This window comes from Podarcis filfolensis (genome assembly GCF_964270895.1).
Source record: "Podarcis filfolensis genome assembly, chromosome: 10".
Taxonomy (NCBI): Eukaryota; Metazoa; Chordata; class Lepidosauria; order Squamata; family Lacertidae; genus Podarcis; species Podarcis filfolensis.
In genome coordinates, this window is record NC_139612.1 from 15,100,529 (window position 1) to 15,112,665 (window position 12,137).

The window sequence follows — 12,137 nt, forward strand, 5'->3', positions numbered from 1 at the left end:
ACTGTAGTTTTGTTTAGTGTTACATGCAAACCAAGCCAGTGTGTTTATTGGCATCCTTAGTGTTGGCAAATGTGGGAGCCAGGAAGTCATGGCAAAGGCTTGTAGCGCCACCTGGTGCCTTGCTGATCTCGGTGACAGCATGTCCGTGCCTTACAAGGTATTAGAATGTATTGACCTTAAAAGGAGTTGTGTTTCCTCTGGGTAGTGATGACCCTATATGGTGTCGGTGGGTTTAAGCCATGACCAGATGAGGTAACTTGAGACACTGGGATGCAGCCATGCGGCTGGAGAGAACAAAGGATAATAAAACGGACAGGAGAGGGAGAAGATGTCTGAAATGAGCTGCCCTCCGTCCATGGAAATATTGCTAGCTCTCTGCGTCTTTATTTTATGCTAAATAAGCGCCATTTGTAACGGCTGGCTCCGACAAGTGGTGCCCCGTGTGAGGCTGAATAAAAGAATACGACTGAGGTTTTTAAAAGAGAGCTAAGAAGCAACTTAAAGCAAACAGTCTGCGGCAGATTAAGAGGATTTTTGATCCAAGCAGTGGATATCATCGGCTCACTTTGCCCGGCACGGGTTGCAAGCGCTAATCATCTTCGGATCCCTGGTGAGTCGATCTCTTAAATATTGATTTTAGAAAAATGGGCAGCTCCCTGTCTTTTCCCCAACAGAAATTTTTAAAAGACTTAAAATTTCTCCTCTCCTCCAACAAATTGGAAGTTCCTGAGGGTGATTTGATACAGCTCATTCTGGCAATTGATGAGCATTGCCCCTGGTTTCCTCAAGAAGGAACTTGGGAATTAAAACATTGGGATAAGATTGGAACGCATTTTCATGGGCATCCCAGCATTGGTGTTCGGATTTTAAGTGCATGGTGCAGGGTTCGATATGCTATGGGTTCTTTATCACCAAAAAATATCTCCATGGCTGCATTGCCAACACAAGCTTCAGCTTCTTTAATTCAGCCTGCTGTCCTGCCATGTGTTCCAGCCCTCGCTTTGCCTGCAGCCCCAGATCCCAAACCTCCAGACTGCAGTTCCTCACCAGAGGACCCAATCCTGCAAAAATACCGTGGTCGGGCTGGAAATGACCCTGCTCTTCCGGCAGCAGAAACAGCTACCCCTTTGCAACGTGCAGTCCTTGCCTGTTCCTTAATTCAGGATACTGTGGCATTCCCTGTTATTGTGCCCACTGCTGGTGTTCCAGCAGGAACTCAGGCCCAGCTGTTGGTGCCAGATGACATCAAGCTTTTGGCACGTACAGTTTTACCCCCAACAGCTGGTGTATTATTTGCTCACGAATGGGAAACTGCCTGCCGTGGTTATGCTCCAGCCTTGTTACAACAAATCAGAGGAAATAATCCAAATATTACCCTCGCAGATGTCATAGATGCCATGATGGAGCGTGGCACCTTTGCTCAGGCTTCAGTACAAGCCACACTGCTGCAGATCTTATTGAGGGATACTGCTCTTGCTGCTCAACAAGCAATGAGAAAAATCCCGGAACCCACCAGTATCCAGTCTAGGTGGGGTTCAATCAGACAAGAACCTAGAGAATCATATTCTTCCTTTATGGACAGGCTGATTACAGCAGTGAGTAGACAAATTGAAAATCCTGAAGCCAAACAAATAATTATCAAACAATTGGCCTTTGAAAATGCAAATGAGGAATGTAAGGTTGCGTTACAACTGATTATACACCTTCCTGCCACTGACACAGCTACGATGCTACGCATTTGCCAGTCTGTAGGTACAGCCACCCACAAGGCTCATTTGCTGGCAGCAGCGCTAAATAAAAACCAGCCTGTAGCCATCGATACAACATTTCCAGCATGGCAAACCAAGATCACTGATACCTCAGTGTGGGTAGAACAGTGGCCTCCACCAAAAGAAAAAACCGCAGCAATGGCACCATCTCGTTTTTGAACAGCTTATTTCTGAACAATTGATTTTCGGCCACATTGAACCATCTTCATCCCACTGGCTCCAGCAGACAGGAACGGTTTGCTTTTACATTGCCAGTATATAACAAATTGCAATCCACCCAGCGATATCAGTGGGTTGTTCTGCCACAAGGCATGCGGAACTCCCCTACACTTTGCCAACATTTTGTGGATGAAGCATTGAAACCTTTCCGCAGGCGCCACCTAGAGGTCATATGTTATCATTTCATGGATGACATTTTAATCGCTGCTAAGGAACTCCCGCCTGGCATTTTTCAAGAACTTTCTGCCACATTAGTGGAAGCGGGACTCTGTATAGCGCCTGAAAAAATTCAATTGACATTGCCAGCCACCTACTTGGGACATAAAGTCTCTGCACAAGCAGCGCTGCCTATTGTTCCCCAACTGACTATCCCTTCAAACATGAAGCTTGTGCAATTACAACAACTTCTTGGGCATTTGAACTGGGCTCGCTCTTTCCTTGCATTACCTACCAGCACATTATCACCATTGTTTTCAGCGCTCGCAGGACACAAGGATCCAGCAGATGTAATCCAGGTCCCTTCGGCAATGATCACTGCATTACAAACTGTTAATCAGCACCTGCGATCTGTTCTCGTGGACAGGATCACAGAGGCCTCTGCACACGAGCTGCATCTGGCAGTATTTGCTACACCATTGTTGCCAACAGGAATTTTATATGCTCAGACGGACAAGAAGACGACTATCTGCATTATAGAATGGTTACATTTACCTCATACCCCTCCGAAGAACATTTATTCCGTAATTGAATCCACATCAGACATTGTTATCAAAGGACGTTCACGTGCTATAATTTTGAGCAGTTTTGATGTTGCATCAATTTATATGCCTTTTCACAGACTGAACAGCAGCATTTATTGATCACAAATGCTGCCGTGCAAATTGTTTTGGCTGATTTTATAGGTCATCATTTTTAATCCTCCAAAGGATGACCGTTTGACATTTCTGACACAGGTCACCTATGTTTTGGCTACCCCCTTGTCTCTCACATCTCTCCCCTCTGCACTAACCCTCTTCACGGATGGAACGAAAAATAGGGGGGTGGTGACATGGGAAGAGGGAGGAAAATGGAAATGTTTATTTACCCCTCCACAGTCTTCTGCCCAGCGAGCTGAGCTAGCGGCTGTGATTCTTGCCTTTCAATTCTTTCCTACTCATCCTTTCAATCTTATTGTGGATACTCAGTATGTATATCGCCTTTTTGCTATTTTACCAATATCTTATATAACTCCTTCCTTGGATTCTGACTTGTTTTCCTTGTTTCTTGCCCTGCAAGCCTTACTTCAGCATAGAGAGTTCCCTTATTATGTTGCACATCTTCGCTCCCACACATCACACCCAGGGTATTTAGCAGAGGGAAATTCAAGAGCAGATTCAGCTCTGAAGAACATTTCTGCCTTTTCTCTCTTTTCTGATCCTATACTATGTCATAACACCTTTCATCTCCCTGCGAAAGCATTGGCTAAGCAGTTTTCTATTCCTTTGGCCCAAGCTAGGGATATTGTGTCCCAATGTGCTTCCTGTTCTAAATCTCAGCTGGCCATTCCTTTTGATGCTGTCAATCCTAGGGGCACGTCTGCATTGGCGTGTTGGCAGATGGATGTCACACACACACCTGTGTTGGCTCCACTCTCCAAGGTTCACCTCACGGTGGACACCCACTCTGGATTCATATGGGCTACACCCATGAGGGGGGAAACAGCTCGACATGTCATTCAGCACACTATCCGCTGTTTCTCAGTCATGGGTAAACCTACGCGTATCAAAACTGATAATGGTCCAGCGTATATTTCTAAAACATTTTTGGAATTTTGTATGTTGTGGAATGTGAAATTAACTCATGGTATACACTTTAACTCCACAGGGCAAGCGATAGTGGAAAGGGCGCACCTGACGTTCAAAACACTATTGCTAAAACAGCTTGGCGGCCGAAGCATACCAACAGCGGATATCCCTTCGGCTGTTCACCAAGTTCTTTTTGTGCTTAACCTTCTCTTATATCCACATACTAGGACCCATACTCCCGCGGAATTGCATTTTAGGAAGGAGGAGGCACTCCCCCACCCCTTGGTGGTGTACCGACGCTTGCCTGATCCCGCGTGGCATGGACCTGTCCCGCTGATCACGTGGGGACGAGGGTACGCAGCAGTGGACGTCGAGGACAAGCCTTTATGGGTTCCAGCTCGATGCGTGCGGCCATGGCAAGTCCCTTCAACTGCAGAAGTGCCTTCCTAACCATTTGCCTTGCCATCTTTTGCTGCACCGTTATACAAGGAAGAGAAGCAGACGACACGGTCCAGTTGAAACCACCATATTTCACCTTATCGGCTGGCAAGCAGCTGTCGCCTGAATCCTACTCTGGCTGGCAGTATTCACGGCTCAGCCACTCTTGAACTAGAAGAACAGTGTTGTTGAATAAGACTTTTAGGGGAGAAAATTATCATAAGATATGGAGGAATAATATTTTTGTACAAGATATGATTAAGTTTACTAGTTTATTGCATGCTTCTAAATGTTGGGTGTGTATGCCTGCCCCCATTTGTTTTCAAATTAAAGAGGGGAAAGAATCATGGGGCATATATCCAAACTGTCAATATACATTGAAATTCATGTTTAATAGCTCTTGTTCTCTTACAGGAACATACAGTGACCAATCTCAGTGCTATAGAAACGATACCAGTGCATGGTTAAAAACTAGAAAAGAAGCCTACCATGCAGCATGGAATCAGAATTCTTATATTCTTGGCTTCCGGATGGAAGTTGGCTTCGACATTTATTGATTATAGTGATTATTATAGTAGTTATTTGCATTAATTTGTGTTGCTATATACAATGTATTCCTTCTTTAATTTCTGTATGTACTGCATGGTTCTCCAGTCTCAGAAGAGTCGCTTATCGCGCTCGACATAACCATTGGGACTGACATTTATGCTTAAAATATAAAGAAAGAGGGCATGTGGGAGCCAGGAAGTCATGGCAAAGGCTTGTAGCGCCACCTGGTGCCTTGCTGACCTCGGTGACCAGCATGTCCGTGCCTTACAAGGTATTAGAATGTATTGACCTTAAAAGGAGTTGTGTTTCTTCTGGGCAGTGATGACCCTATATGGTGTGGGTGGGTTTAAGCCATGACCAGATGAGGTAACTTGAGACACTGGGATGCAGCCATGCGGCTGGAGAAAACAAAGGATAATAAAACGGACCGGAGAGGGAGAAGATGTCTGAAATGAGCTGCCCTCCGTCCATGGAAATATTGCTAGCTCTCTGCGTCTTTATTTTATGCTAAATAAGCGCCATTTGTAACGGCTGGCTCCGACAGGCAAATTTATTTCTTACAACCTGAAGTTAACACAGTCTTGTTTAATTATAGTTTAATTTAAAAAAAGATAGAAGAGTATTTTGTGAAATACATAATTGTGGAATACATAATTGTGGAATACAGTGGTGCCTCGCAAGACGAAAAGAATCCGTTCCGCGATTCTCTTCGTATAGCGGTTTTTTCATCTTGCGAAGCAACCCTATTAGCGGCTTAGCGGATTAGCGCTATTAGCGGTTTAGTGGCTTGGAGGCTATTAAAGGCTTAGCAGCTTAGCTGCTAAAAGGCTATTAGCGGCTTAGCGGCTTAGAAAAAGGGGGGGGCGGGGAAAAAATCGCAAGACTTGCAAGACGTTTTCGTCTTGCGAAGCAAGCCCATAGGGAAAATCGTCTTGCGAAGCAACTCAAAAACGGAAAACCCTTTCGACTAGCGGGTTTTCCGTCTTGCGAGGCATTCGTCTTGCGGGGCACCACTGTACATAAATTCCATTTGAAAAAAAATAGAAAAGTAAAATGTGAAATGATTCTTGCAGTATCATTCCTGATGCGTAGCTCACTCTTCATTCTTTTTCTCTGCTGATTTTCTAGATAATCTTCATTTTCCCTTTTATTTTGATTCTGGATATGCAGATCAAAAGGGAGAGCCAAAATGACAGCCAACTGAATTTCATCTTTCAACAATGGAAACGTTTGCTATATAAGGGAGTGGGGGGAAGGAATCCATCAGATTTTACAGCATAAAGCAACATGAGCTTTTGTAATGGCAGTTAATTCAGGACCTTGAAAAAGCACAGAGCAGTTAGAAAAACAATACTAACCACTCAATCCTATGCACTCAGAAGAAAGCCGTATAAGTTCAACTTGGTTCCCTTCTAGATAAACGTGTTTAGGACTACAGTCTAAATTCAACGTCCATTTTAATTTTACTTTCCTTCTATAATTGATACATACCTTATTACTTGCCTGAACACTGAAGCAATTTCCATTCATTTTGAAGTTGCTCTCTTAATTCTATTACCCTTTGCACATTCTCCTTCAGATCTGGTGCATACGTTCCAAAGGAAGGTGTAAAGTCACTCGTCAGGGGTTTGATTATATCTTGCAATAATGTTACCTCAGTATCCTTTAAAAAAAAAAGCCAATAAAACATGATATTCCAATGAATCCATACTGATTTATGGATTACATCTTTGGAACCCCCCTCCTCAGGAACTATAACTGGTTCTTTCATTTTTAAGAACATCTTTTGTTCTGCTTGGTTGTTCGATGATTTTATGCTGGCTTCCATGTTTTAATTGCTTCTATTTTAGTTGTTGATTTATTGATCTTGTTTTAATGAGGAAGGGGTGTCTCTCAGTGGTAGAGCACCTGGCTTTGTACACAGAAGGTTCCAAATTCAATTCTCAGCATGTTCAGACAGGGCTGGGAATGTCCTCTGTCTGATACCCTGAAAAGATTCTACCAAGGAAGGGAGTTCAAAATATATGATTGATAAATCAGCATCAGGGGTCATGTGCCTCAAATACACGTTTAATAGGAGGGCTATGAGAACCACTCTTGATCACTGGTATGGGGATAATGAAAGCTAGATTGTAATTGCTATGCATATGCACATTTTCCAGGGGACCAGAGAATGTAGAAATGTGGAACAAATACAAAAGGTTAAAAAAAAAGGTAAAGGACCCCTGGATGGTTAAGTCCAGTCAAAGGCAACTATGGGGTTGCGGCGCTCATCTCACTTTCAGGCCGAGAGAGCCGGCGTTTGTCCACAGACAGCTTTCTGGGTCATGAGGCCAGCAGGACTAAACTGCTTCTGGTGCAACGGAACACCGTGACAGAAACCAGAGTGCATGGAAATGCCGTCTACCTTCCTGCCACAGTGGTACAGTGGTACCTTGGGTTACAAATGCCTCAGGTTACAAACGCTTCGGGTTACAAACTCCACTAACCTGGAAGAGTTACCTCGAGTTGAGAACTTTGCCCCAGGATGAGAACAGAAATCGTGTGCCGGCGGCGCAGTGGCAGCAAGAGGCCCCATTAGCGAAAGCACACCTCTAGTTAAGAACAGTTTCAGGATAAGAACGGACCTCCGGAACAAATTAAGTTCATAACTAGAGGTACCATGTACCTATTTATCTACTTGCACTGGTGTGCTTTCAAATTGCTCGGCTGGCAGGAGCTGGGACAGAGCAACAGGAGCTCACCCCATCATGGGGATTCGAACAGCCGACCTTCTGATCAGCAAGCCCAAGAGGCTCAGTGGTTTAGACCATAGTCCTGAAGGGTATCACATGCTGGGGACATTCTTTGATATGAAAATGTAATTTTGGACTGGAATTAGGCTACAAGACTGTGCAACACTTTACAGAATACATGGATGACACAAAATTTTTATGTGGGGAGGCAGAAAATGCAATGTGTTCTCTCTGGTTCTTTCCTCCTAAAAACCCAATATGATATACTTATTTTGTCATTAAGATTAAGATCAACTTTTTACCTGAATCAGAGCAAGAATGTGAGACTGTGCCAAGCCTTGCAGTAAGCGAATAAGCAAGGAAATCCCATTTTGCCCAACATTCTGGTTTGGTCCAAGAATTATAATGGTTAGGTCAGGCTGATAGCTGTATGCAACCGGAAGAATGAGTCCAAGGGCAGGAGAGAAAAAGTTGTTTGTTTCAACACCCTTCAGTTAAAAAATAAAACAAAATTAATACAGTCGTATAGTCACAAACCCAAAGTCAATCAATTGGTTTTTGTTCCGAAAAATAAAAAATTCCTAACCACTAGGTGCATGTTTGGGTAGTAAGCTCAGTGCAACACATTTGCAAAGTAGGGTTTCTAAGCAATTTATGCTGGAGTTAATCCACCTTCACACAACAAATGTGTTTACAGGACACATATTGATATTTCCTGCAGTCAACAAGTAAGGCACAGGCTTCATACATGTGTAGACGCACAGCCTTAAGAACATATACCGTATTTTTCGCTCTATAAGACGCACCCGACCATAAGACGTACCTAGTTTTTAGAGGAGGAAAACAAGAAGAAAAAAATTCTGAATCTTTTATTTTTGTAGAACCTCTTTTCAAAAACTTCATTTTGCAAGTGAACAGGAGAAGCATTTTAACAGGCATTAGTGCTTACTAACAGGCATTAGTTCATTCTCTCACAGAAAGCCCCAGAAAAAAAAAAGGAATCATCTGGCCGTTTGGAGAGACAGAGGCACATGTTTTGGGCAGTGATGGAATTCAAGACTGACTGAAGAGGGAAAACAAGAATAATGTGCTCCTGTCTGCTTGTCAAGTTGCTCAGGGGGCTAAACAAGGGCTATCACACAACAACCTCACAACAAGGTGAGGTTAAGGTGGCCCTCTCTGCGCAGCGCCTCTCTAGAGAAGCAGGAGGAGAAACAGAGCCACTTCCGTTTCTCCTCCCGCTTTGCTGAAGAGGTGCTGCACAGAGCCAATCGCTCAATAAGACGCACACACATTTCCCCTTACCTTTTAGGAGGAAAAGAGTGCGTCTTATGGAGCAAAAAATACGGTACACGTATTTGCAATCCCTAACTGGCTCAGGGTTCCCAAACACTTGGGTGTCATCAGCCCTTGAAATCAGGGGATATTGCTCAATGTTTAGCTCAGCTTCAAGCTCAGACTCTTCCACCCTCTATAAATCATACTTAGGGAAGAAAAGGAATCTGAAAAATGTTAAGCCTACCTTTTCCCAGTTCACGGTTATATTGTATTTGGTGTCCGATTTCTTCGGCGGCTTAGCACTGATATTTATCAGGAGAACTTTGCTGTGAAACAAAAAGGAGGAGGTAGATTCTACTAGAGTGATGGGAAACCTGTGACCCCCCCCCCCCACCGGCTGTTACTGGATTCCCAAGCTATGTCAACTCTAGCCAGAATGGTCAGTGCTAAGGGAGGATGGAAGTTATAGTCCAGCAAAACTTGAAGGGCCACAATTTCCCCATTTGTGTCCTACCAGATGCCAAATAGGAATACTTTATGAATTAAAGCAATAAGTAACTGGGCTCTTGTAGGGCTGGTTGAAATCCACATAACAATCCTCACATTTTAGGAAGGGGTCATCTAGAGTCATAGAAAACATGGGAGAAACTGTCTGTAAATAATCACAATAGCCAACTCGTTTGTTCTTTTTCCATTTTAGCAGATATGTTTTCAAAAGATGCTCTAGAAGCCAGTCTAGCAACAGGAAAACCGATTTACAGTTCAACCATAGGCAAGTACACTAAGGAGGAAGTCCTACTGATTTTCATTAGACTTGCTCCCAGGTAAGAATGTGCAGAACAGTAGACAGAGGAATGAGTCTATCTCCATCTCTTCAATGTCATTTTTAAAACTTGCCCGAATTGTCATCAGCAATGTAATAGTATTGTCTGTAGTTTGGGCATTTAAACCCACTTAGCAGGGAGTGGGTATGAAATCCTTACCCATCATCCAAATCAGTTTTCACATCCACGTCACCGACAGACACACACAGGACTCTGCAGAACGACATTAAAGTGTTGTAACACACATTAAAATATATGTGGCATTTAAATTAAATTAAATAGATACCATGCACAAAAATACCATGCCAATAAGCTGTACGTAAAAAGAGGGGCAGGGCGAGCAGTGCAAGTAAATTTACAAAATATAGCCAGGTAAGTAACTAACAAACAAGCAGGCAGGCAGAAATGATGACTAAAGACCCAGGGAATAAACTGCAAATAGATGATAAAAGGGAGAAAGAAAAAAATTGTGCCTTGTATTCTACAAGCATGTGTCCAAGCTCTCTAGTTCACAAAAGAACCGTTTCAGGATTGCAGAATCTGGAATGAAAAGTATCTGCATACATGGAGTGTCACTCAGAATAGTTAATACTTTGCACCTGCATGTGAGAAGCGACAAACATATTTGCACCATAGCAACGTAACAAGTGTCTCTTCACTCCCTGTGCAGGAGAAAATACGTGCTTTTCATCACATCTAATCCTGGGTCCTTCTACCCAATTATACAAACTGAAAATACGCACACAAAATATATTAAGATTTGTTTTCCTAACTGTCAGGAATTATCCCAGTCCCGAAAAAAGGTAGACATTATTGTTCTGTAGCATTGCTGCACTCATTAACAAAAGGTAGCACTAAGCAGTTATATAACCAAAGCATCTTAAACGTTTTGTAACTGAACTGCACAGAAAAGCACAGGATGCAAAAGGCTTTTTACTCACTTTTTTACCTTCAGGTTACGGCAATGTTTTAGAGCGATGGCGGAAGAAAGGGATACTTCAGATGAGACTGCGAGACCGTTGGTCACCTAAAGAACAAGGATACAGTGGTACCTCGGGTTAAGTACTTAATTCGTTCCAGAGGTCTGTACTTAACCTGAAACTGTTCTTAACCTGAAGCACCACTTTAGCTAATGGGGCCTCCTGCTGCTGCGCCGTAGGAGCATGATTTCTGTTCTCAACCTGAAGCAAAGTTCTTAACCTGAAGCACTATTTCTGGGTTAGCAGAGTCTGTAACCTGAAGCGTATGTAACCTGAAGCGTAGGTAACCTGAGGTACCACTGTACTTTTATTTCTATTCTGAAACGCAATCAAGATGTGTTTAAAAGCACAACTAATAAAAAGGTCCCCCTTAAAACAGTCTGTTGAGTATATCTTTGTGCTGCGAAGTAAATGAGACCACGTTCACCATTTGTAGGAGCCAACTCCTAGGGACAGAGGCCCCTTCACCCCACCCCCCATAAAATATTTGAGGGGGCCCAGCTCCTCCAAAGTTGATGGGCATTGCCTTTCAAATGGCATGTTTTGTGATCAGTTATGCAAGGCGGGGCTTACCTGGGCCTCCCTATATTTTATTCAATTTGGCACCCCTGTCACCATTACTAACTGAATTGGTGGTCGTGAACCTAATTTTCTCTGGATTTTTCCCAATGATCAAAATAAGCAAGAAGCTGGAAAACAAATGTAGCTATTGCCTCCTAATAATCAGGATGCTGAAATTTAATGGGGAATGTCTTTTAAAAATGCAGATGTTGTAATCTTTATATCACAGCGAGGGGTGATACCCACCTAAGTCTGAGTAATGTTGGCTATCGCCCAAGGTGTTTTGAAACATATACGTCCTATCAAGATTCAGACTTGTATGCATAAGCTACATATACATGTAAAAGTAACACAGGTTAATAGACATAATACCTAAGGAACACATCGGCCTCTAGAGACTTTTAAGCAGACCCTGGATAGCAACCACTCCCAGACTAGAGAGGAATCAGGAGCTACAACATGCACAATTGTAACTTTTCATATTACCTCCTTTTTAATGATTTTGTCAAGGACAGCCAACATGTTCAAAAATGAGTTTAAGTCCTTTCCTTCTTTCACAAGATCAGCATCAAGTCCGCTGCAAGAGACATGTTTTTGGAAACAGGTCACAGTCTGGGAAAGCTGGAATAACTGTACAATCTGAATAACATGTGAAACTTTTAAACGTGTATCAAGGTGTATAACATGGATAGGCAAACTATCGCCTTCTAAATCCAGTCCGCGGGTGGTCAGCGTGTTTTTACATGAGTAGAATGTGTCCTTTTATTTAAAATGTATCTCTGGGTTATTTGTGGGGCATAGGAATTCGTTCATTTCCTCCCCCCAAAAAAATATAGTCCAGCCCCCCACAAAGTCTGAGGGACAGCGGACCAGCCCCTTGCTGAAAAAGTTTGCTGACTCCTGGTGTATAATTAACCAGCAAAGGTTATGTTGTCATTCTTCAATGAGGAGCCGTCTTTTACTAAGCATTAGCTTCATTTGGCGCATTTTATGAAAACGG

General features: G+C 43.0%; 1 protein-coding gene and 2 long non-coding RNA genes across 9 annotated transcripts in view; 2 read left to right on the forward strand and 1 right to left on the reverse strand.

Moving 5' to 3' along the window:
* On the forward strand, nucleotides 1-5,602 carry LOC310744290. Its single transcript, XR_014539499.1, has 2 exons — nucleotides 1-65; nucleotides 5,304-5,602. It is a non-coding gene; the product is annotated as an uncharacterized lncRNA (long non-coding RNA).
* Nucleotides 1-10,588, forward strand: part of LOC310744249 — a 604,604-nt gene extending 594,016 nt beyond the window's left edge. For all 4 annotated transcript variants that reach the window (XR_014539444.1, XR_014539445.1, XR_014539446.1 and 1 more), the window contains exons 2-3: nucleotides 9,473-9,596; nucleotides 10,552-10,588. This is a non-coding gene — a long non-coding RNA (uncharacterized lncRNA). The remainder of the gene's footprint in view (nucleotides 1-9,472; nucleotides 9,597-10,551) is intronic.
* Nucleotides 5,339-12,137, reverse strand: part of HDAC10 (histone deacetylase 10) — a 24,296-nt gene continuing 17,497 nt past the window's right edge. For 3 of the 4 annotated variants that reach the window (XM_083575168.1, XM_083575169.1, XM_083575170.1), the window contains 7 exons: nucleotides 11,624-11,714; nucleotides 10,538-10,623; nucleotides 9,756-9,809; nucleotides 9,017-9,098; nucleotides 7,797-7,982; nucleotides 6,251-6,422; nucleotides 5,339-5,992 (listed from right to left, as the gene is read on the reverse strand). In XM_083575168.1, coding sequence (XP_083431294.1) covers nucleotides 6,255-6,422; nucleotides 7,797-7,982; nucleotides 9,017-9,098; nucleotides 9,756-9,809; nucleotides 10,538-10,623; nucleotides 11,624-11,714 — 667 coding nt within the window. In that variant the 3' untranslated portion in view covers nucleotides 5,339-5,992; nucleotides 6,251-6,254. The remainder of the gene's footprint in view (nucleotides 5,993-6,250; nucleotides 6,423-7,796; nucleotides 7,983-9,016; nucleotides 9,099-9,755; nucleotides 9,810-10,537; nucleotides 10,624-11,623; nucleotides 11,715-12,137) is intronic. The other variant, XM_083575171.1, reaches the window with a different exon arrangement.